The sequence below is a fragment of the Limanda limanda genome, chromosome 14 (genome assembly GCF_963576545.1).
Source record: "Limanda limanda chromosome 14, fLimLim1.1, whole genome shotgun sequence".
NCBI lineage: Eukaryota > Metazoa > Chordata > Actinopteri > Pleuronectiformes > Pleuronectidae > Limanda > Limanda limanda.
Window position 1 is genome coordinate 2707999 of NC_083649.1, and position 22728 is coordinate 2730726.

The window sequence follows — 22728 nt, forward strand, 5'->3', positions numbered from 1 at the left end:
CGCACATCAATGACAACATTGTCTCCTTTGGCGAAGGAGACAATGTTGCCATAACTCCAGTGTGCATTGTTCTATCAGCGTCAATGCCTGACACCCGTCAGGCATTGACGGGCCTGACAGGTGTACAGGCCCGTCAATGCTACAACGTAGCCCTAGTTATAATTGCATTCGCACACAAAAATATTTCAGACCAATCTGCACTTCAAATGTCCAAATCTCACATATTGCAGGACAGAAGAAACACCTCAGAGCATGTTCCCCAGTGCAGAATGACACATGACTCTACTGGTTCACTGCTTATATCAGGATCCTCTTCCAGCTGCAACCGGTCAGAGTCATCAGGAGCACATGAAGTCAATCACCACAGCAAACACGACAAAGCTGCTGGTAAACAGGCTGCTGGGGGATGAACAGTGGAAATGTTGCTAACTGATAAAGAGAGGGAATAAAAAGAGTTACAGAAAACTAATCATTTACACCCTCCAGGTGTTTCAATGTAAAAGATCCTTAGACATATATTCATGCACACACGAATTAAGCATTTTAATCCTACTTTTTAAGGATTTCTCAATCTCTGACATTAGTGATATTTTATTTTTGTAATTTTAATTCAAAGTTTTTTTATTACTTTTTTTCACAAGTATTTATATTATTGCTAACACGTGTTTCTCTTATAAAAAACTCTCATGGCTCTTGTAACTTCCACAATCTTAATTCCTTGTTTCTTTGTTTGTTTCGCTGATTGTTCTTTTGATTGTTTCTCGGTTTTATCTTAAACAAGAGATTTTAATCTCAATTAAATGATTAAATTGAATTAAAGATTAAATTAAGATTAAATAAATTGCTCCAGGATTGATGTAATAGACTGTTGTGCTGTGGAAGACAAAGATCTGGTGACCGAGAACAATCAGTGTTAAAGTGGAAAACTTCTAACGAGGCTGAGAAGTAGCCAATGGGTGACTTTGGGTTTCTCCATCTGTCACATGAAGCTTTGCAAAAACATGTTCACCCGAGAAATCATCATTAATCTATCACCAGGACCTGTCATTTCTTACTTTACATATCGGTGTCAAAGTGGGTTTGATGATTGAGTGAGTGTGAACATGAAGAAAGTTTCCTTGAAATGACGGACAGTCCCAAACTTCTAAAACACGAAGTTTGGTGGATTTGTTTCAGCAGCAGCTCTTCTGGTTTACGAAGCACGGGATCATGGGTAATATCCAGCGCCACGACCTTGTCTGGTGTTTTTATTTCCTTTAAACATGCTTACGTTTCTTAAGTTTCCATCAGATAGCCAACAGACTCCTGATGTTTAACTCGTCCACGTCCTGGCATTTCTGACTCATATTTCAGTGTTGAGACAATAATCAAACACATCCCAGAACACGTGAGAGAACAGAGGTGTAAATTAGTTTCCACATTTCTCACTCTTATCTGCAGCGGCTCCAGCAGTTTCTCCGTCCTTGAGTTTCGACGCCTCCTGGAATCTTCACCACAATCTGTTCAAAAGATGAGATTCATTTATCTTCTTAAGTGGCAGAAACACGCTGAGATGTCTTTGCCGCTCGCAAACAAACCACAACCGTCCCCGCGAATCAAACTTGCGTGCAACATTTTCCAAAACAATTAGGGATATAATTAATGAAACCCAGCACCTGTAGTGCCGCAGCACTCACCAGAGAGGGGACAGTGAAAAATGTAGCAATCAAATTAATCAAGCAAAAGGCACAGACCAATTACTCACAAACAATCTGGAGTGTGGCAGCGCACTCGGAGAACAGGTGATAGTTATCATTAAATTAGGCGGAGATCAGTGGCTCGGGCTGTTCCGTCACGTGGGACCTTGATGAACTGCGGGCGGCGTTCTGCTGAGGGCGCCGCGGCAGGCGAGCCGGCCCATATGCCTGATTGTTTAAGAGGAGAGGTGTTGGGATAATGATTAATGGAAATGTGAGGGACTCTGCAAGTAGCAACACAACAACAACATCTGGTCCTGGTGTTCGTACAGTGGAGAGGTGGTGGTGCAGCTGCAGGGGAGCACGCACCCCCCCCCCCCCGGGACCCTTTCATGACCATGTGTGATGAGAACAGAAGTTCCTGTACCTCTCGTTTAGCCGACTCATCAGTTGTATTGATGGGAAAAACAAACGGGAATCAAACGCTGATATTGTGAAAAGATTCATTTCTTGCAGATTTTTGATAAAGTATAAAATAAATAAACTAAATATGATGAATCCTCTCAAGTCAATTTGATTCTTATGCAAAGAATGAATGGAAACGAATAATCAAAAAACATTAATGAAATTCATGCCAGACCCATTAATCTTGATATCCCGTCATAATCTGATTTATGTCTTATCACAGGTTTAACGTATAGGTCCTTGTATTCATGTTGTAAATAGTATAATGTGTTGCACTGTTGCCATGGCATCACTCCTCCTCACACACTGAGGCCATTTCAAATTAGAGGCACCGCAGAAATTTTATACATCAAAGTGTGTTTACAAGTGTTGGAGGTAATTACTGATTATATGGAAAAAATAACTATGTAAAAAGCTTTTTGTGGCCTGAGAGGAAGGAGAGTGAAGTCTGAGAAATGTGAAGTCACCTGAGGAAGGAAGGAAGGAAGGAAGGAAGGAAGGAAGGAAGGAAGGAAGGAAGGAAGGAAGGAAGGAAGGAAGGAAGGAAGGAAGGAAGGAAGGAAGGAAGGAAGGAAGGAAGGAAGGAAGGAAGGAAGGAAGGAAGGAAGGAAGGAAGGAATCATATCGCTGTTGATAATTTAGTCGTCTGGTTTTGACAAAGAATAAAATTGGAATAAAACTGATTCTTCTATTCTTATTCTTTTCTACTTTTCAACTTCCCCATAACTACAGTGGCCCTGAAGGTCAAAACACAATATTTACAAAACCCTGGAAGCTAGTTCGTCGACCACTAGTTGTCTCTTCAACTTGTGTCATTTTATCTGTACGGACTTGCCTCATTGATGAAGGCCTAGTGAAGTGAAGCTAGCTATGAACATCGCAACCTCCTCAACAGGAGACGGTCTTTGTCTGCGAAGGCCGAAACCGAAACGAGACGGTTTGGTCAACAAAGGATTTCAGTGACCAGCTCATCCCACCCTTGTTGCAGTCGCCCAGCAACAGAGCTACAGTTGTACATGACGAGACTTTGTTTGGTCTGTTGTTGTAGTTTTTTCCCACATTTGAAGCGTTCACTTCAAAAGCCTTCAAGTGCAATGCATCCTGGGATAGGTTGGACTGGGAAGGATCCGCCCATTGAGGCCGGTCTCAGGGATGAAAGGACACTTTGTCGGCTCCATCCTTTGAACTGGGGACGGTCTAGTCGCCTGAATTGAGACGCAGATACTGAAACAAACCTTTTGGTCCAAAGAACCCAAAGTCGTACGGTGACCGGCCATTAAAGAAAATGCTCCTCAGAACCAAAGTGTTGCTGTTTTTAAACTCGTCCCTGACATGAGCTGCTCTGTGTGGTTCAGCTCTGATTAACACTCGCGCTGGAATGATGAATAAACGGCTGCAGTGAAAACAGACGCTGGAAAGAGTGCGCCGGAGTGTGAACTGCATTATGCATTTCAATCATGTGAGGCGGCGGCGGTGGAGCAGAGTGCAGAGTGAGAGGTGGTGATGTCCGAGCACTGATTAGTGTGTGTGTGTGTGTGTGTGTGTGTGTGTGTGTGTGTGTGTGTGTGTGTGTGTTACAGTGTGGCTGAATGGAAACAGCTCTGACGGACTGTGTGTAGTAAACCACGATGACCTCCTGCAGACCCACACTCGGCTGCCCAGAGCCACTAAAGCACGGTCAGTGAATGGAAAGCTGCCCGGGCTCCACTCTGCACTCGCTGTGGTAATTTAAACTGCATGTTTTTATATGATGGATGAGATGATGAAAGTTCCATATTGCACCCAAACACTCGGCTGCAAACACGTGTGGACGCACAACGTCCAAGCTGTTTGAGGTTTGGATCACTTTAAGCACTTAGGGCCTGATTTAGGGCTGAAATCTGAGTTTGGCTGCTCGTATGAAGTTCAGAAGGCGTCAATCGTTTCAGGTCATAGTCTGATCCGAGATATCAGGTGTGAAAGATTCCTCAGACCAGAAGAGGAATGGAACAAACATGAAGCTTCAGACTCTCAGAGAGAAAATAATCGTTAATGTTGATCGTTAACATCTCCAATAATATAATGTGTGTTTATAATAACAGGTCTAATGACTGAATATGTGATATCATGTACGAGGGATATTTCAAAGTGAGAAGAAGAAATGTTCCAGACTCTGTGGTAACACCTCTGACTCCAGATCAGAAGGTCACATGTCTGTGGACGAGGCTCGGAGAAGCTCCAGGTGAACTGGGGGGGGGGGGCACAGCTGAGGCTAGTTGGCCAATCAACTCTCCCTGGATTCAGAAGGCAGCAGCTGGTCTGCCAGAGAGGAAGAGACACAGGAGGGACACATGAGACACTGCAGAGCTGCACAGTCGAACGCCAGCAGAAACCTTGGGGACTTTGAGTAAATGTTTGAGTTAATAAATGTATTTTGAAAAGCAACTAGTTTGTCTCTGGCTGCTGTGGTGAGACCTCGGTGGCAACGTCTATTGCCACAGTGTCCAAATCACATCAGTGTCAAATAATCTGCTTTGGCATCTTTGAGTTTATCATCAATCACAGAGTGAGGAGACGTGTCTGTCCCCCAGTCAGAAGCGTTGTACCGTCCTGCAGCTGCCGTCCCTCTGAATCACCTCCTCCGGCTCACGGGTTTGGTTTTGATGAGGAACCGGCCAGTGGTCCGATATGTGTCCTGTGGTCATCAGTGTGTTGGAGGTTTCAAACATCAGGGGACTCGGCTGAGCTCAATCAGTTCTCAAGCCTGAGTTTAGTAAATATATAATTTACTGTATCAGGAGGATTTAGCTGTTTAAATCTCAAACCCAAACAAACATTAACTTGTAATCAGAGAACAAATAAAAGCCAAAGGGGAAGAAAAGCTCCTAAAGGTTTAATACTGAGGTGTAGTCGATGGTTGGTCTATCACGCTGTGTCTGTATTATACATATTAACAGTATTTACATAATCTAAAGTATTTGGAGAAGCAGCAGAGAGAAGGAGCGAGTTCATCCTCGGTTCTCACATCAATCCAGGCCACGAGGCTTTTTAAATCTAACAAATATCTCGGTGGATTAAAACATTAATTCTTAATCCGCGCTCGCAGGTGCTCATCAAAGTGGAAACTCCAGCGTTCAGAGACATTTCTGCAGCGTCTGTGTGTGAAACAACTCTATTTGAGCTTTATATGGTGAAATGTTGAATTCTGCAGGATCAGTTCTATCAGTTTCGTTTACGGTGGGAGAGGCAGATACTGATATTAAGCATTTTCTTTCTGCATGAATACTTTATACATTGATACTCGTCTCTTTATGTTAGACGCTGTCTTTTCTCATGAACTGTGTTGTTCTGTTGACGTGACATCTGCTGCACTTCTGTCCGTCCTCCAGAGGAATCTCTCCTGCGTTTTCTTTCCCTGCTAATTATTTAGTTTTGTAGTTTTTCCTGACTCTAGTCGAGGGTTATGGACATTACAATGTTTGCAGTACATGATTCCTAATATGTTGTTATCCAACCCTTATGACAGAAAAATGCCATCAAATATTTAGTACTTGAATCGAGAAGAACTTTCATTTTTCTACATAAAATATAGACATAACTGCACCTTCTTTGCATTTTTGTGGTTTATTCTATTAAATACAAATTTTCATTTCTGCACAGATATGTCCAATTGTGTCTGAGGTGTGTGCTTCCACTCCAACACAATAGAGGTGAATAGAATTAGTGCTGCTGCGTGGGGTCTTATTCTCAGTGTGTGCACGTGCAGTGAATTTCAGTTTCAACTCTCAGTTCGAGCTGTGAGCTTCACTGAAGTCTGCTGTTAAACACAGATACCAAAATAACCAGATTCAAGCAGCAAGTGGTTTCCAGTCGGTCTGGATTAGTTTCTTATCTGTACTGTACAGATGGATTCTACAGTGCACACACATTCACAGTGTTTGTCATTTCTGATTCACGGGGTTTTTCAAAAATTGGCCCGACTCGGACACCAGAGAAACAAAATCCCATTATACAGAGTCGCTGATTGTGAACTACATTTGGAAATGTGACTAATTCCCCTTTTTTAAAATACATTTCTCTTTATAAAGCTCCACTGGGAAAGGAACAAACACATCATTAAATCAGCAATGTCCCACTGTCGCCGTTACGACACGCGGTTTGATGCCAACATCTTTCATTAAAAAAACATGCAGCCGTTTGTGGCCCTGAGTTCCCTCGGCACAGAAATATGACGCCAATCCCGGACGCGGCGCACGCCAAGCCCCGGGAAAAAAAAACTGCTTCTCTGCTTTAGGAGCATTTTCAAATAACACCATTAAAAAATAATAACTGATGAAGTTGGCTCTGAGCAAAGGCACAAAGCGCTTTAAAAGCTTTCCATCGTCTTACAATACAATTTCCAAATCAATATTTCATTAACTGGAAAGAGGTGCAATGCTCCTTGTTAATAAAGAAGGTTTGGCTCAGCAGAGTTAACGCACAACTTTACTGAATTTCAGGCAGGGAGGTGGACAATTATGTTACGATTATTCCACATAAACACACACACACACACACACACACACACACACACACACACACACACACACACACACACACACACACACACACACACACACACACACACACACACACACACACACACACTGCTCCTGTCTTGATTGTTTCTGTTTATGGGCCGTTTTCATTCAAACAGCCTCGCAGCTGTGACGGCTTCGCCACCATTCAACTTTTATATTCAGCTAAAGGTTACTGGTTTCAGTGGATCTCTATTGGTGGATATTTTGGTGACCAAACTATTGTTTTCCTCCATAAACTGTCCCTCTGTCTATATTTGGAGCATTGATAATATGGTTGAAACCTTTTTGTTGTTTCATTTGCTTTAGTTGGATCACATATGGTCCTTGAGTGATCCTGAAGTTTGGAGCATTAAAGGACAATCTGACCTTCATAGATTTGTGTTTATTTTGTGTATAAAAATGTGGTTAATTACATATTTTGATGAGTAATAAAATCTATAAGACGGCGATTAAGAAAACATGGCTAAGCTTTACCCTTGTCAAGGAGGTTCTGTTCATTGTGTGTTTGTCAAGTGGATTTTGCTGAATCTACTTATTGGATTTCCATGAAACGGACATGATCCCATCAAGGGCCGGGAAAGATTACATTTTGGCGTGAATCCAGACAAAGGGGGCGGATCCAGGATTGTTTATTTCTTCTGAAAGAGATCGTTCATTGACATTTTCACTGATGTCCCAGAGAACAATGCAACACACTCACTGCAGTGCTAACACTCTCTTAGAGTACAAGAGCAAACCTCCACTGAGGCCACAACACCTCATGGAAACTGCTTTAGTGTTTTTTGAGTAATCCTGCAAATAGCAATAATAACATTGTTGGAAAAGGTAATTTGTCAGAAGTTAATTATCACTCCTATTGGTTAACATATGTAGATATAACTGTACTGTCGCGGTGGCCCAGTGGTCAAATGCACCTTTCACGTAATCCCAACATCCCCGGTTTGATTCCTCCAGTGATTCCTGGGAGTCTCTGCTGCTGAATATCAAGTCAAAATCGAAATGTTGAGCAGCAGCTTCCACTGTTCCACTGCAGCTGATCCTGGACACAGAAACCATCTTTTCTTACAGTGTCGTCATTTAAATGTAATTCACATTCAGTGAGCACAGCCTCGGTCTTTGTTCTCACTGTTGCTCAGGAATAACACGGCATGACATTGTTTTTGTTGAGTGACATTGACTTTTCCCCTGATGCTGTTTTAAGAAGCTTTTCCACTGAGACTTTCCTAAAAGGAAACATTTATTTTTCAAATTTTTTGTAGAATAATGAAACATTTATTGATGTTAAGTCCTAATTCTGCCTATTAAGATTTTCATACGTTTCAAAGGTGGATAAATACATTGTTTTTCTTAATTTCATCAGAGACATTCACAGCTGAATGTCAATGAGTCATTTAAACTTTTAGGGCTGTTGGCGTGTCCTCCAAAGTTTTAGCAGCTTGCAGGAAGATGATATTTAAACACTGTCGTCCTTGGAGAGAGCTTATTTCCTTGAGTGCAACTGAAACCCTGTCCCGTGAGCCCAGCACCATCCATTTGGATTATATCAGCAACCATTAAAATGTTGTTTGCTCCAATTAGAAACCATCACAGGATAGAAAAACGGACATGGAGCCTAATTAATTTGCGAAGCTAAAGTCCAGAAAGTTAAGATTTTGGCCAAGGCAAGGCCGCCTGGTAGATGTGAGCTGCAAACATGCATGTGTGGCTCATACTCCTGACTCTGTATCTTTGACACTGTAGAATCTGTCTCCACTTCAGCCTCTGACTCTGGTTCGGTCTGATCCGAGAGCAGTGGGATCTGTGGGGTTCTGGCATCAGTGCAGAAGCAGCGGTGCTTTTCATTCAAGGCTGCGCGCCTCGACGTTTGATTAACTATTGTTCACCTCTAATGAGATATTGAAATGCACACGCATGGCATCAGAATTACAGAAGGCCAATTTTACTGTAACAGTCTTTAATTCCACTTTTTTCCCCAGCCGGCTGCACAAGGTCCCTGCCCTGCCCGTTCTCTGTGCCCTGGGCTGCAGCATGCGTGACGAATTGAAATATTGAAATTCATCTTGATGAATTGAAAGACATGCGGCGCACACACCCTGCAGGCTTGTGTCAGATTGGTTTTCTGCCTCTCTGGGTATCTCACGTGGGATGTGATCTGCTGGAGACGTCTGTTGGAGACATGTTGAGGGAATCCGTCCCCGTGCTGTGTGGAGCCGGGACTCTGAAGGCAGGCGCATGCTTCTGCGTTTTCACGGGCCCGGAGACGCAAGAGCCTTCTTACGTCCTTACGTGCGTCGGCCAATTTTTCTAACTAGACGGCAAAGCCCCGCAAGCGTCACCCGCCCGCAAGGGCTGTGATTGGTCTGCTAACTACATCATTTCCAGAGTCGCATTTCCGGTTCAAGCCCGGAAACCACGGAAGATTTAGAAGAACGAATATGGACCAAATAGAAGAGCACTTGGCAGAAGAGATACGACACTATGTCCACTAGTATAAACCGTCACTAACCGGCGGATTTTTCCACCAGAAAAAGGCTCTGCGGAGCCGCCGTGGCGATGTAAATAAATCGCTCTTCTTCGTGCAACACAGGAAGAAGAGCCGACTTCGACAAAAAACATTACTGCGCCTAGTGTTCTGGCGGGGAATTGCATGGCAACACGCGCAACGGTTGGAAAACCATGAATGAGAACGAGTCCTGCGTTACAGCTGCGTGCCTGCGGGCCCCTGACAACGCAGAAGCATGCTCCGGCCTTTAGCCGCTGTGGGAGACGCCTGTGACCAGCAGGAGGATTCAGATGTGATGCAACAGTGACACCCAGAGCTCTGAGGCTGCAGGAGGAAGCAGAGGCTCTCAGGTGGGTGGTGCAAACCTGCATATGAATCTGTGACAGCATGGAAGTAATGTCTCATCAATATTTATAACATATTCCCGTCTCAACCCTATGTTTCATTAATGTGAGAAGTCCTGAATACATGGAACCAGAAACACAGGCTATACATTGAAAACCCAGCTGCACTGGGGGGGGGGGGGGGATGTGAAGCACAGGAATTGAAGAGCTGCAGACACACAGAGGACAAGTTCACAATACAACTTTACTCTTGTGAATTTATGTTGATAAAGGAATTTGTTTATTTAGATTTTATATTAATTATGTTAAGTGATGAATCGCTGATCGCTCCAGATCCAGGAAAAATACCTCATCGGAGACTCAACTTTTCCAGAATCCCTAGTTTCAAAATCCAAGACCTCCACATAGACGCATTGACATCAGTTGAGAAGGTGGAGAGGGTCCTCTCAGTCGGACTCATCAACAGGGAACAGAGACCAAAGGAGAAATCCATCTGCAGAAGGCCCTTAGGATTGATTACTCCACAAGTTCACCCTTGACGGAACAGGAGAACCTGAACATGCTTAAGTCACAGGTTAAAACAAACATGTTATCCATACCCCCATTACCAGCCAGTGACTTTACCACAGAGAAGGACAAACTCAATAGACAACAACAGCAGCTACGACTCTGTTACAACACTGGTCACAAAAAGTTTAACTTGTAACCTCATTAAGACTGATTTTTAGAGGACGGCTCCAAAAATTACACTTGATAACCAATCGTGTTGTTCAAAACACAGATGTTAAAAAACTAATTGGCCTTGGAATAAGAAAAAGAGTAAAACTAATGTCATTGTTAACCGATCAAATTCACGAAAAACAGTAATACCACAGTAATAACTATTTCCAAAAACAAGGACACAAGATCTACCATTAAAAATGTTGTTATTCTGGTTCAAGCTAACACAACCTGAATTACAAGTATTAAATAAGGACCTTAGTTTATATACCCACAGTCTAAAGTCACGAATGATGGTGGATATTCAGGGCTATCACAGGAGATTAAAACTTGTTAACCTATTTCGAAAGAAAAAGAAATAGATGTGTAATAAATGAATACAGACAGTGGAGGTGGTCCCTTCTTCTTTGAGAAAAACAAGTCATTGTGCCCGATGTGAATAAGGAAAGTAAAGAAGATTTAAAGGATGAACCGATTTTTGTATTTCTTGTGTGATGAAGCAATAAACTTTTGAGAAAAGGTTCCACATCATTGAACCGCAACAAGAACAGACGAGTGTTCAAACACCTTCATTTCTGCTTTTTTCTTCTCCTCTGAAAACAGATGTGTCCTCTTGTCAGCGAGATAAAGACTCGGAGCTTCTTCTGGGGGAAATTCATTGGAATCTGTCCAGAGAGCAAACAAACACTTTGGTGTCTGGATTCGTTTCTCAAGGGCGAAGCGTCCGGCGCCCGGCAGCAGGACGCCCGCCCTGTGCCGCTTGTGTCGCAGATTTCATTTGGGAGCTAAAAGCATTTTGTGGCTGTTGTCCTCGCTGCTGCTGCAGAGAGACAGCGATAGAGAGAGGGGGAAACACAAAATGGAAAAGTTAAAAGGAAATGAATAACACCCGGAGGCACTCCCCACACAACTGGCTTCTGATTTCTATTTGTTTCTCAATCCGATGACCAGCCAGCCGCGTTAAAAACAAATGAAAGGAAGCGTCATGACCTCCCATTCTTTTATCCAGGTGTTGTGTAGTAAGTCTGTGTACACATTCTCTGGTCATGAATAATAAAGTGCAGAATATTTTGACTCTTTCTCGCAGTTCACTCCCAGCACCAGTCGCAGGTTTAACTCGTCTCGCTGCCAGTTGAGCTCATGCTTGGAAAGAGACGATCCATAATTCACTCGGTGAAACCGCCGAACGCCGGCGTGGCCTCGCCGCGGAGGCAGCGCCGGGTTAAAAACAGCTTGAAAGAGGCTGCGTTTCTCGGTTTTGATCATTTATTCATGTGACTGCTTTTAAAAAGACACAATGTAGGACAATAAATGTTTCACCGCAACAATGACTCACAACAAAACACATTTTTGGTTTGCAGCTGTTCAAGAAGTTTTAAACTTCCGTATAATTCTCCCAATGATGTCTCTTTTTGAAAATCTTCTTCTACCCAAGGCCCTTCAGGTGTGATGAAATAATCTCCTCTGTCTATCTTAACAAAATATACTGTTCCACACAAATACTAAATCATGTATTTTCTGTGTTGATTCTCTGTATTACTCAAGTCATAAAGAAATCATCCGAAGCAGAATCTTGCCCGTTTGAAAAAACTTTAATTGATAAATCTTTAAAATCTTTGGGGGGGTTGAATATTTCTGAATATTTCTGATTGCAACTGTACATACATCCAACTCTCACTGCTGTAAATAGTTAGCCTACTGTATACAAATTAACTTGGTATTTACATGAACATGGCTTCAGTGTAACAAGTAATCGACATGCTAGGTAATGACAAAGACGTTCAACAACAACACAAAGTCATAGGTTTACTTTTCTGGCAGACAATGTTCCCAACTCGGTGCATCCAGGGTCCAGCTGAGCTGGGCTCACCTCGTCTGGTTTTCAACTTCCTTTAAGTTCCCTGTTATAGGCTAACTTCTGCAAAAAAGAGTCAACATTTCCAAAATTCCTGAGCTTAACTTCCTGTGGAAAGTTTCCAGAAATGTTCCGCCCCTTTGCAACACTCATCAGGATCAACACAGGTTCTAAAACATCACACAACCTGATTTCTACTTTGATTTAGAAAACAACAGCAACAATAGATCTTTCAAACACATTCATGTCAGTGTAATTATAGATTTCTGTCTTTACAAAGTGAGAACTAAATATGTGTGATAAAGGAAGGTCATTGTTTGATTGACAGCTGATCTCTGTCCACAAACATGGAGACAAAAGAAGTTAAAACTTTAAACACAGAATCTAAAACACTGCTTTTAATTTTGAGTTTACAGAACTCAGCTGTGGATTTGTTCCAATTAACCCAAACTCCAGCATAGAGCGGCTGAGTGAATGTGGTCTGGACTCTGTGGAGGAGAGTCATGGTGTAAGAGACGCTGTAGAAGGATAGAACACCTGCACTGCAATCCAGGTACACTCCTATTCTGGAGGACCAAGGACCTGACACTGGAGTCTTGATGCTGTTGTAATAAAAGTCATATCCAGTGTATCCATTACAAGTTAATGACCAAGATTTATCATTGTTTCCAAATGAACATTCTGAGTTTCCTGCTCTTCTGATATTCTTGTATGTGACTGCTACATCAACTCCTCCCCATCCCCCCACCTCCACCTCCCAGTAACAACGTCCAGTCAGACTCTCTCTACTCAGGACCTGACACCAACCAGTGAATCTGTCTGGGTGATCAGAATAAGACTGTTCTTCACTCATTCCTGTTACTTTTCTGTTTCCCTCAGATAATAACAGACGTCTGTTTGCTGTGTTTGGATCCAGTGTGATTTCCTGTGAATATCTTAAGAAGTCAGCTCTGGTCTCTGGCTCTGGTTGTCGCAGTAAAACATCCACTTGAGACACAATCTGTAAAATCTGTGTCTCTGTCTCACTCAGAATGTCCTGTAGTCGACCTCTGACCTGTGACACAGCTGCTGTCACGTCCTCAAAGTACCTCAGAGGACGGATCCTGATGCTGGATGAGTGTGTAGATTCACTGAGTGGTGACAGTGAGGGGTAGTTGTGTAGAAACTGGTTGTGATCCTCTGTGTCTGAGAGCTGCTTCAGTTCATGGTCTTTCCTCTTCAGCTCAGTGATCTCCTGCTCCAGTCTCTCCTGAAGCTCTCTGACTCGACTCACTTCAGTTTCCTGCTGGGATCTGATCTGCTGCTCCACATCAGAGCTTCTTTTCTCCAGCAGACGGATCAGCTCAGTGAAGATCTCCTCACTGTCCTCCACTGCTTTATCAGCAGAGCCATTGATGTCCTTCTCCTCCTGTTGCAGCAGCTTCACGTCTTTCTCCTTGTCCTGGACTCTCTGCTGGATTGTTTGTCTCCTCGGCCTGAGCTCTCTCTGCCTCTCAGTCCTTTCTGCTGCAGCTGACACTGTGTCGTGGTCTTTATGTTCCTCCACAGAGCAGAGATAACAGATACACTGCTGATCAGTGCGGCAGAACATCTTCATCACCTCGTCGTGACGAGAGCAGATGTTCTCCTGGAGCTTCTCCGAGGGCTCCACCAGCTTGTGCTTCTTCAATGCAGCTGACTGAAGATGACGCTGGAGGTGTTTTTCACAATAAGAGGCCAAACAATTCAAACAGGACTTGAGAGCTTTCAGTTTTCTCCCAGTGCAGACATCACAGGCCACATCTCCAGGTCCAGCATAGCAGTGATCAGCAGGAGCAGCTTGGAGTCCAGTCTTCTTCAGCTCCTCCAGTGAATCAGCTAACATGGTGTTTTTCTCCAGGACAGGCCTCGGTGTGAAGGTCTGTCTACACTGAGGACAGCTGTAGCTTCCTCTCTCCTCCTCTTTGTCCCAGTGGGTGTTAATACAGCTCTTACAGTAGCTGTGTCCACAGCCAGTAGTCACCGGATCCTTCAGTAGATCCAGACAGATCGGACAGGAGAATCTTTCTCTGTTCAGTTGATTTTCTTGCTGCGCCATTTCAGCTGCTGCCAGAGACTGTAGAACAGAATCACTTCCTCTGAACACAAACAGATCTCTGCTCCTCCCTCTCTCGTTCACTCCCTGCAGTGACTCATCTCCCACAGTTCACAGCTTGTTGTTCACTGGTTCTTTCATTGACACACCTGTGAAGGGAGGAGACACGACATGTCCTGACTGGGAGGAGCTGGTTGTGTTGGAGGAAGAAGTTGTTGGTGTTTCAGGTTTTACTGCATTTCACAGCGGCCTGTTCTCACCTGGTGTTAAGAGGAGAGTCAGTGAGAGGCAGAGTTGGTTTTACGAAGAATGAAAAACTAACAAAGGAGAATAAAGGTTAAGTTAAGGTTAAGGTCGTCTTTACTGTCCCCGAAAGGCCAGTTGGTTTGTAAACAGTTGTCACACACAACTCATACACATCATAACAATACATACACAAAAAGAGCACAAATAATCCATGAGTCCTTTGTTAAAATACTAAAACATATTCAAATTTGTGCGTGACAAACACCAGGACTACAGCTGATTTAAGAGTCCGACCGCTGAGGGGACAACGATCTGTCTGTCTGTCTGTCTCTATGTGTCTGCCTCTTTCTCTCTCTCTCTCTCAGTGCATGCTGGGAGTGCAGTGCGTGAGCGGGTGACCGAACAAGTGCGTTTTTTGTTCTTTATTTTTCTTTTTTTTGTTGTAAATGTTATTATTATCACATATCACATTAGAGTCACAGTAGTTTATTTTCTGGTGGTTTGGGTCTTGCTGTGGGTGTCTCTCACCTCACCAGCGTCTGGCTGGTGAGGTGAGAGAGTGGCAGCCACCATGGCTAGCGGGAATTTAAATCACTAACACGCAAACACGGAGTGAAAATCTGTGTGAGCTTCCCCTGCAGCGTGGAGAGCATCGGCCTCGCTGTGGGGGGGCAGGTGGGTCACAGCGGCGTGGTGTCGGCCGCTCGGATGAACAGCGCCGTGGTCGTGTTCCTGGACCGAGTGGAGAAGGTGAACTCTTGATCGAGACAGGAATCACCGTGAACGGTTGTTTTGTACAGGTGCTGCCTTTGTCCCAGCCCGCTACCAAGGTGGTCCTGTCCAATGTCCCTCCGTTCATCACTGATGAGTTCCTCAGTAAAGAGCTGTCCAGGTGCGGGAAGGTAGCGTCCCCCATAAGAAAGCTGTTATCTGGATGTAAATCTCCGTTACTGAAACACGTAGTGTCTCACCGGAGACAGCTCTACATGATACTGAACAACCGGAACGAGGAGCTCAACCTCTGCTTCCATGTGAAAGTAGATGATTATGACTACGTGATTTTCGCAACGACATCGGTGATGAAGTGCTTCGGGTGCGGAGAGGAGGGACACACGGTGAGATCCTGTCCGAGGCGGAGTGTTCCGGCTCCGCCCGGTCCTTGTGCGGCTGCGGAGGGCTGCGCCCGCGGTGCCGCCCGACTCCCCCGGGGAGCCGAGGGAGGATACTGGTTTTAAATAACAGGGTTCCCACGGTCATGGAAAACCTGGAAAAGTCATGGAATTTTAAAATGTGTTTTTCCAGGCCTGGAATAGCCATGGAAAAAAATAATCTCCCAAAAGTTTTGGAAAAGTCATGGAAATTTGTTATATTCATATTTTCATGTCGTTCATTTTAGGGATAGGCATAATTAATAGACGATCGATTAATTGATCATTAAGAATACGCTATGTGGCAGGAGGTCGGAATATCCGAGTTGCCCTGAACGCAGCACAGTGAAGATGTTAGCAGCTGAAGGACCCCGGACAGACCCGGGTCTGGATGAGGGGTTCCGGGAGTGAGGGCGTGACAACCACCGGACTGAGAGTTCGAGAACCATCAGATGGAGCTAGCTCTCAGCGGCTAGCTGCTCTCCCATCGGGGCTTAGGAGTACAGCAGCGCTTATTTACAAGTGTAACCATTGAGCGGATTCTGTTTAACTGCCACAAGAGTTGTTCATCTTGTAATAAAGATCTCAATGAGGAAACATGCTGTGTTTTTGCTATTTTCACTGCATTTTAATATAGCCTATAAATAGTGACTTTTAATATAAAAATATTAATGATTAATCGAAAATCGATCGTTAATTCTCCCAGCGATCGATTTAGACAATTTAATCGAATGCCCATCCCTAGTTCATTTACACTGAGTTTTAAATAATTCATATGCTTTTAAAGAAATACGCTCAAAATATAGGCAGGCATACTTGGGTTTGTGTCATTTAAGGTATACTGTATGCCTTGGAATTATCATTGTTAGTTTGAATACTACATTTTTTCTGGGGAGGTCTACACTGGGTGCCACAGGGGGTGCTGTTTTTAGCCAGGGAGGAGGGGGGACAGGGCCTTGTCTACCTGGTCAGTGGACTGTGAGCAAGGTGACCGGAAGCCAGAGGAGACTGTCGAGTTCTGCGGAGCAGGTGGACCCAAGATGCAGAGACAGAGGTCTCCTTGAAATGGAAGAAATATCTTAATGGAAAAAAACAAACAGAGTCAAAAATGCCTCAACTGAAAAAACAAAGAGCACAATGACAAGGATAAGGGGAAGCACCGAGACATATATACACTGGAAAGGGGGGGGCAATTGAACACAGGTGGAACACATGAGGACTGTTGCAGGCAATCACAAGGGCGGGAAACAGGACAAAGACAGGAAGTGAAGACAGAAAACAGACAGGGAGAAGAATCTACAAAATAAAACAGGAAACAGAACACAAACACAGGGACAGACATGAGACACAAGGAGGTGATGATCAAACTGAAAACACTTCACAAAGAGATAAGTTGGACAGGTTGTGTTACCAGGACGATCAATGGACTGATGTCTTCATGTTTCTGATCGTTTTGTTTTCAATTTGTTAATTGTTGATAAAAAAACAGGCTTTTTGGTCGAGATTGTATCGACAGGACTTCTCCACCACATCTCCAACCGCCACCCACCCGCCCCCCCCTTCACTGTCTTTACGAGAAGTTACAAATTAAGTTGAGGAGCCGATGCACATGTTCTGCTCACGACCTCACACATGCAGACACACTCAGGTCCTTTGATTAGCGTGATTGCCACGTCGCCCACATGACTCATGGAAACTTGCTCTTATCTGACAGAGAGCTCACATGAACCCTCTCTGGTTTATTAGCCGAAGCTTTGACAAACAACTTCCACTTCAATCTCAGTGTGTCTGTGTGTCCGTCCAACTGCCGGCCTGAAGGCAGGCGTCTGCACACTGTAAACTTACTGGTGGAGACACGTGTGTGTGTGTGTGTGTGTGTGTGTGTGTGTGTGTGTGTGTGTGTGTGTGTGTGTGTGTGTGTGTGTGTGTGTGTGTGTGTGTGTGTGTGTGTGTGTGTGTGTGTGTGTGTGTGTGTGTGTGTGTGTGTGTGTGTGTGTGTGTGTGTGTGTGTGTGTGTGTGTGTGTGTGTGCGTTGTGTGCTACCAAAGTGTTAAATGTTTTCAGTGCTCAGGGAAAGAAGAGACGGAGTGGAAGGAAATAAAGCAACAGGAGATGAAGAAACCTTTTGCTCTTTCCAGAAGTCGGCGCTGCTTTGTGCTGTGGGACCCAGTCGGCCTCCGACCTGAGATTGAGGGCACTTGTTTGCTGAAATTGGGGCCAGCAGATGGTATTTTATTAGGGAATTAACTCAAAAGCGGCTCAGAGCTGACGAGGGGACGAGGGACGTGGAGACGGGCGGATACACGAGCCGGAGCGCTCACGTCAGGAGAAGGAAGCAAAAGGCCAAATAGAAACCGTAGAGACCAAAAGCTCTGAGCCTCAACAACAACGCGTACATCTGACCTTTTAATACAAATCAGTTTTCTTCATTTTTCTATAAATTCAATTTATTAAGAGAAGAACAGATACTGATATTGAGAAATTCAAAAGGCAAAGCTGATACAAATATAGACAAAGACATAAAAGACTCCTGAAGCAAACATAATTAAATTGCTGATGGAGACACACTCTCAAAAATAATTGGAAATGTAGTTAAACATGAAGAAACTTATTGTTTAAAGTATTTTGTTGCATCATGAACTTCATCCTGTTTCCGACACACTGAAGCTTCCCAGTGAATCCAGTCACTCCCATCACATTGTTTCCAGTATTTTATTCTCACAGGCTGGTTCCTCTCAGAGCGGCGGCTGAGGCGGTGAGGAGCAGTGGAGTGGACAGGTTTGGACTCCAGGGGGAGGAGTTGTGGTGACTGCTGTCACACTAACACAAAGACCAAACCCGTCACAGCAAGGCGGTGACGGAGTGACACAACCAACCAGTTTCTCCTGGAGCTCAGTTGGTGGTTGTTTTCTGGCAGCAGCACTGGATAAGTGACACTGGCAGTTCCAGGTTTTACTGGGGTTTGCATCTGCCACGGTTTCTTAAATTAGTAAAAGAAACTAGAAGATCACATACCTCCACTCAGGCCCAACAGACCCCTTTAATTCAAATGTGGAATTAAGTAATCCAATACAGTTTATAATCCAGTCTTTTACATTCAATCAAGCTGCACCAAACTGCACACAAACACAAAAATCAAGAATTTATTCCCGAGGAAAACCAAAAATGTCCAACGTCCTCACAAAACCTTTTGAATGAGTTATTTGAATCATGTACCATCCTTCTTCCAAGTTGTGTGGAAACCTGTTTGATTGATTTTGTGTTATCCTGCTGACAAATACACAAAAACGCTGAAGGGTCTCATTATACATTTTATTTACAAATGTCTCTTTCTCACACACACACACACAGATAAACAGTCAGGGTCCACGTGACCTGTCACATGATCTACAGACTGTGGATGATGGTTCTGTTCTTCAGGCTCTGGACGTACTCTTTAGCCTGGTCAAAGCTCGTCTTCTCCTCGGTCTTTGGCGGCGACCCCTCCACCAGCTTGACGAAGTAGTGGCAGTAAACTTTGTCCATGATGCCGAACATGCCTTTGCCGTGGTACCGGATCCGCTTCAGGTACCTGCCTTTGCTGGAGAAGGACTCAGCTGCAGGAGGAGGGACAGACGGGGGGACAGGAGGAGGGACGGGAGGAGGGACGGGAGGAGGGACAAGAGGAGGGACAGGAGGAGGGACAGGAGGAGGGACAGGACCAGGGACAGGAGGAGGGACAGGAGGAGGGACAGGAGGAGGGACAGGAGGAGGGACAGGAGGGGACAGTGTTTAATGAAGAACGTGAACAAGATAAACAGAAAGACGCAGATAAGGGACAATGTTAGGGATTTAATTCATAGAGGCGCCTCAGAAAGAAAACGGGTCAGAAATAATAAAGATGGTGGTGACTCTGGGCTTATCTATAATTACAGTTGCCACTTTGCTTAAATGACTCTGCACAGGATCTGAACCCAGGAGAAATCTACTGCTTTGAAAAGATAAATGTATATTTATAATCTTTGGACTCATAGACTGACAGCGTGTGGTGACAAATATGAGATTAGGTTGTTTTTTGTGAATCACTGCTACAGACACTCACCTACATACAGGTTGGATCTGTACTCTACGTTGTGATGATTGACAGCCATCTCCTGCGCCTCCAGAAGGATCTTAGGCAAACAAACAAAGAGCTGTTACATTCATTTATTCATACACAGTGCAAAGATGAGATGGAAGATGAAATAAAAACAAAACCTCAATAAATCAATCAATAAAAGAAAAACTACCAGGTTTAATCTTACAGGTATTTTTCTTATTTGGAGTTATGAGTGATTCACATGCAGCTTCGAACCTCTTTCATGATCCTCGCTCCTTTCTTGTCGTTGAACTCCAGCTGGGAGATGGCCTCATCGATGCTCATGCCTTGAATCTGTGAAAGGGAGCAAAACCGTGAGATGACACAACCAGATGAACCTTTGTTGCACAGCTGTTTGGACAGCGGGGGGGGGGGTGTTGGGGATATTTGTCTGCATCGCCAGGCTGACGTCAAAGCCGACCACACGGGGCACGTAAACAAAACAGGAAGACTAAAGTGAATACAACAGATGTGATTTTAACTATACACACACAGTAACGGCTTGTATGGGTTTGCACAATAATGGCAGCAAAGTCTCTTGATAATGTCAAATATAAAATGATCAGTATTAAAATACACAAATTATCAGTGAATCATGACAAACATAAGCTGGACTCGTTTTAAAGTTAATTAAATAGATAACGTCATATTCCTGGAGTCCTGGACATTCATATTAATTGATCTCTGGCCCATGACCGGATTTTCTCTTAAATGACATTTTGATCTGTTGATCAAACGGATAAAGTTATTTTTATCTCCACTGCTGCTTTCTTCAGAATGTCTGAATGTTCAGGATTTGAACTTTTGTCAATTTGTCCTTGCCTACATGTGTAGAAAGTGATACAAAGGTTATGTTATAAACTCAAACCCAAACAGACATATTTAAAAGAAACGTTTACATAAAAGGACACTTTCATTAAACTTCTACTGATTAAGATGATCTATGACAATAGGGATATTAACGTTTTCTAACCATTTTGGCCAGGTACCACATCTTGTCTTTGCTGTACTTGATCTGCCTCCGACTGTGGTGGATCTCCTGTCGAGAAGAAAAAGGCTAAGTGGTCAGATGTTTGAGTAAAAACAAAAACGTTTACACTGAAACACACAAAATTATCTTTCAGTTTATATACACTTTATAAAATATACATCTATATCATTGTGGTTAGCAATCCAGTTAAAATCTGAACCACTACGCTCAGTTTCCTCCATCCTCTCTCTCTGCAGGTGAAATGATCAGAGAGAAGAAGGACTCACTGCAGGTCGTCGAGGCTCCTCCGGCAGCTGAGGTGCATAAAGCTTCAGGTTCCTCTTCTCCCAGTGTTTGGATTCCAGTGCAGCGCTGGTGTGGAGACATGAGAGCTGCTGAGGACTGCTGCCCCCCAGAGCCTGGAGGCTGTAACGACACAGAGGGATGAATCAAACAGAGGTTGTAAGTGCACATATGTACCATACACCAACAAGCCATAGAATTACTGAGCAACAGTCTAAATCTAAAGAGCAGATACAATCAAACACAAGCAATCTCTACTAGTGATGTTCTATATTCGTACAATGAGTCTACTATATTTATAAAAGTATACGCATACCTGTGTATACCATAACAATTGTTTATCAAGTAGAATTTTATATAGAAATCTGACTGTGTATTATAATCCTGACTTTATTTAAATTTAGTATTTTTAACAGAAACTGCACTTTTAGCTCAATGCAACTGAACAACTTTTTTATTGTATTATTGTTTTTGTTTCCCAGTGTTTATCTGAATCTTAGTTATTTCTTCTGCTACTTTCCCTTAAACCAAATTGTTTTAAAGATTAATAAAGTTGTATTGCATAATGTGACTTGACCCTTATTCCTTATTTCCTCACCATACTGAAAACTCATTCCTCCAAACTCTGCGGGGACAGTTCAGGGTTTACAAACTGAATTCTTCCATGTAAATAGGACACAGGTTATAATGATATGGGTAAATCACATTCATAACAGTACAGGACTCTAAGCACCTTATTGATGTTAATAAAGCTGCCCTATGGGAAAAGACTGAGGGACATCAGAACTCAGACTTCCTGTTTCCGAAACAGCAAAATAGAACCATCATATCACTAAATGGCTCCTCAGTCCAGCATCAACACTTTACCAACACAAAGCAATAACTACATCTGAATTTTAGTCTATTTTAGTGTATTTCAAAGCAGCTGACATGTTGTGTTCTAATGAAGAGGGGGTCATGTGTTATGCTGTGACTTGTGTGGCAGTAAAGTATTAAATCATAACTAATAACACAGATATAAGTCTGTGTTTTAAATAGTTCCTGGTTCTGCTTGAATAACGCAGTCTTGTTTAGACCAGGTCCAATACGAACCTCACTTCCCCCGTCACTGTCTAATCACACACTAACTTCAGCGTGGTTCATGTGAATGACAACAAACAGGCGATAGCTTCGTAGCATTCGAGCTAACGTGTCATTTGCACTCGGGCACTTTGTACATGTATCAGAATGTTGCACAGTCATGGTTTAAACTCCTGTCTAACATCTGAACTGGTATAAACCAGGAGCTGTGGGTGGTTTGTCCTTCCGGTCCCTGAGCTGCAGAGAGGATGCTCCTGTGTGTCTGGTGTTCTTACCTCGAGTGGAACATTCCGGATAAACTCCGAACCAAACAGAACCCTGCGGAAACACGAGCACACGTTAAACACCAGTAACAGAACCGATCCCTGTGTTAAAGTCCGGTTCAGCTCCGCTTCTCTCACCACGTCCTGTCATTGCAGTCGCCATGTTGGATCCTTTACGACACTGTCGCGTTCGCTTTACGTCAGCAATGCTGCAGGTTTAACCGCGAAATGTGTTTCGTTATATGACGTTTTCACTTCGTATGTGACGTTTTATATTAATAAATTAGGTTATCTATAACAGTTATACAATAAAATGTCAGGTACCCGCAGTTATAAAAAGGCAAACTCGGTCCGGTTTGAACAAACGGAGCTTCCGTAGCACCGTGCGACATTTACGACACCGCG

General features: G+C 43.5%; 2 protein-coding genes across 2 annotated transcripts; both read right to left on the minus strand.

Annotated features, from left to right (window-relative positions):
- Nucleotides 1–1799: 1799 nt before the first annotated feature.
- LOC133019745 (tripartite motif-containing protein 16-like) lies at nucleotides 1800–14199 on the minus strand. The gene is made up of 2 exons (XM_061086303.1): nucleotides 12514–14199; nucleotides 1800–1904 (listed from the first exon to the last, which is right to left on the minus strand). Exons 1-2 carry the CDS (start codon nucleotides 14197–14199, stop codon nucleotides 1800–1802), a joined length of 1791 nt encoding a protein of 596 aa, XP_060942286.1.
- Nucleotides 14200–18888: 4689 nt separating this feature from the next.
- LOC133019505 (large ribosomal subunit protein uL22m-like) lies at nucleotides 18889–22515 on the minus strand. The gene is made up of 7 exons (XM_061086015.1): nucleotides 22462–22515; nucleotides 22336–22378; nucleotides 20965–21103; nucleotides 20681–20746; nucleotides 19924–20001; nucleotides 19672–19741; nucleotides 18889–19186 (listed from the first exon to the last, which is right to left on the minus strand). The coding sequence occupies exons 1-7, from the start codon at nucleotides 22484–22486 to the stop codon at nucleotides 18978–18980; spliced, it is 630 nt and encodes a 209-aa protein (XP_060941998.1). The 5' UTR covers nucleotides 22487–22515; the 3' UTR covers nucleotides 18889–18977.
- Between the last annotated feature and the right edge of the window lie 213 nt (nucleotides 22516–22728).

Coding starts and splice junctions, on each gene's coding strand:
- LOC133019745 (XM_061086303.1), bottom strand. CDS start 14,199: ATGGCGCAGCAAGAAAATCAACTGAACAGAGAAAGATTCTCCTGTCCG. Junction 1,905..12,513: donor AACTCAAAATTAAAAGCAGT/GTTTTAGATTCT, acceptor TTAAACAATCAG/GCATATGGGCCGGCTCGCCT.
- LOC133019505 (XM_061086015.1), bottom strand. CDS start 22,486: ATGGCGACTGCAATGACAGGACGTG. Junction 20,002..20,680: donor TGTGGTACCTGGCCAAAATG/GTTAGAAAACGT, acceptor TCCCTTTCACAG/ATTCAAGGCATGAGCATCGA. Junction 19,187..19,671: donor CAGATCCAACCTGTATGTAG/GTGAGTGTCTGT, acceptor CTCCTCCTGCAG/CTGAGTCCTTCTCCAGCAAA.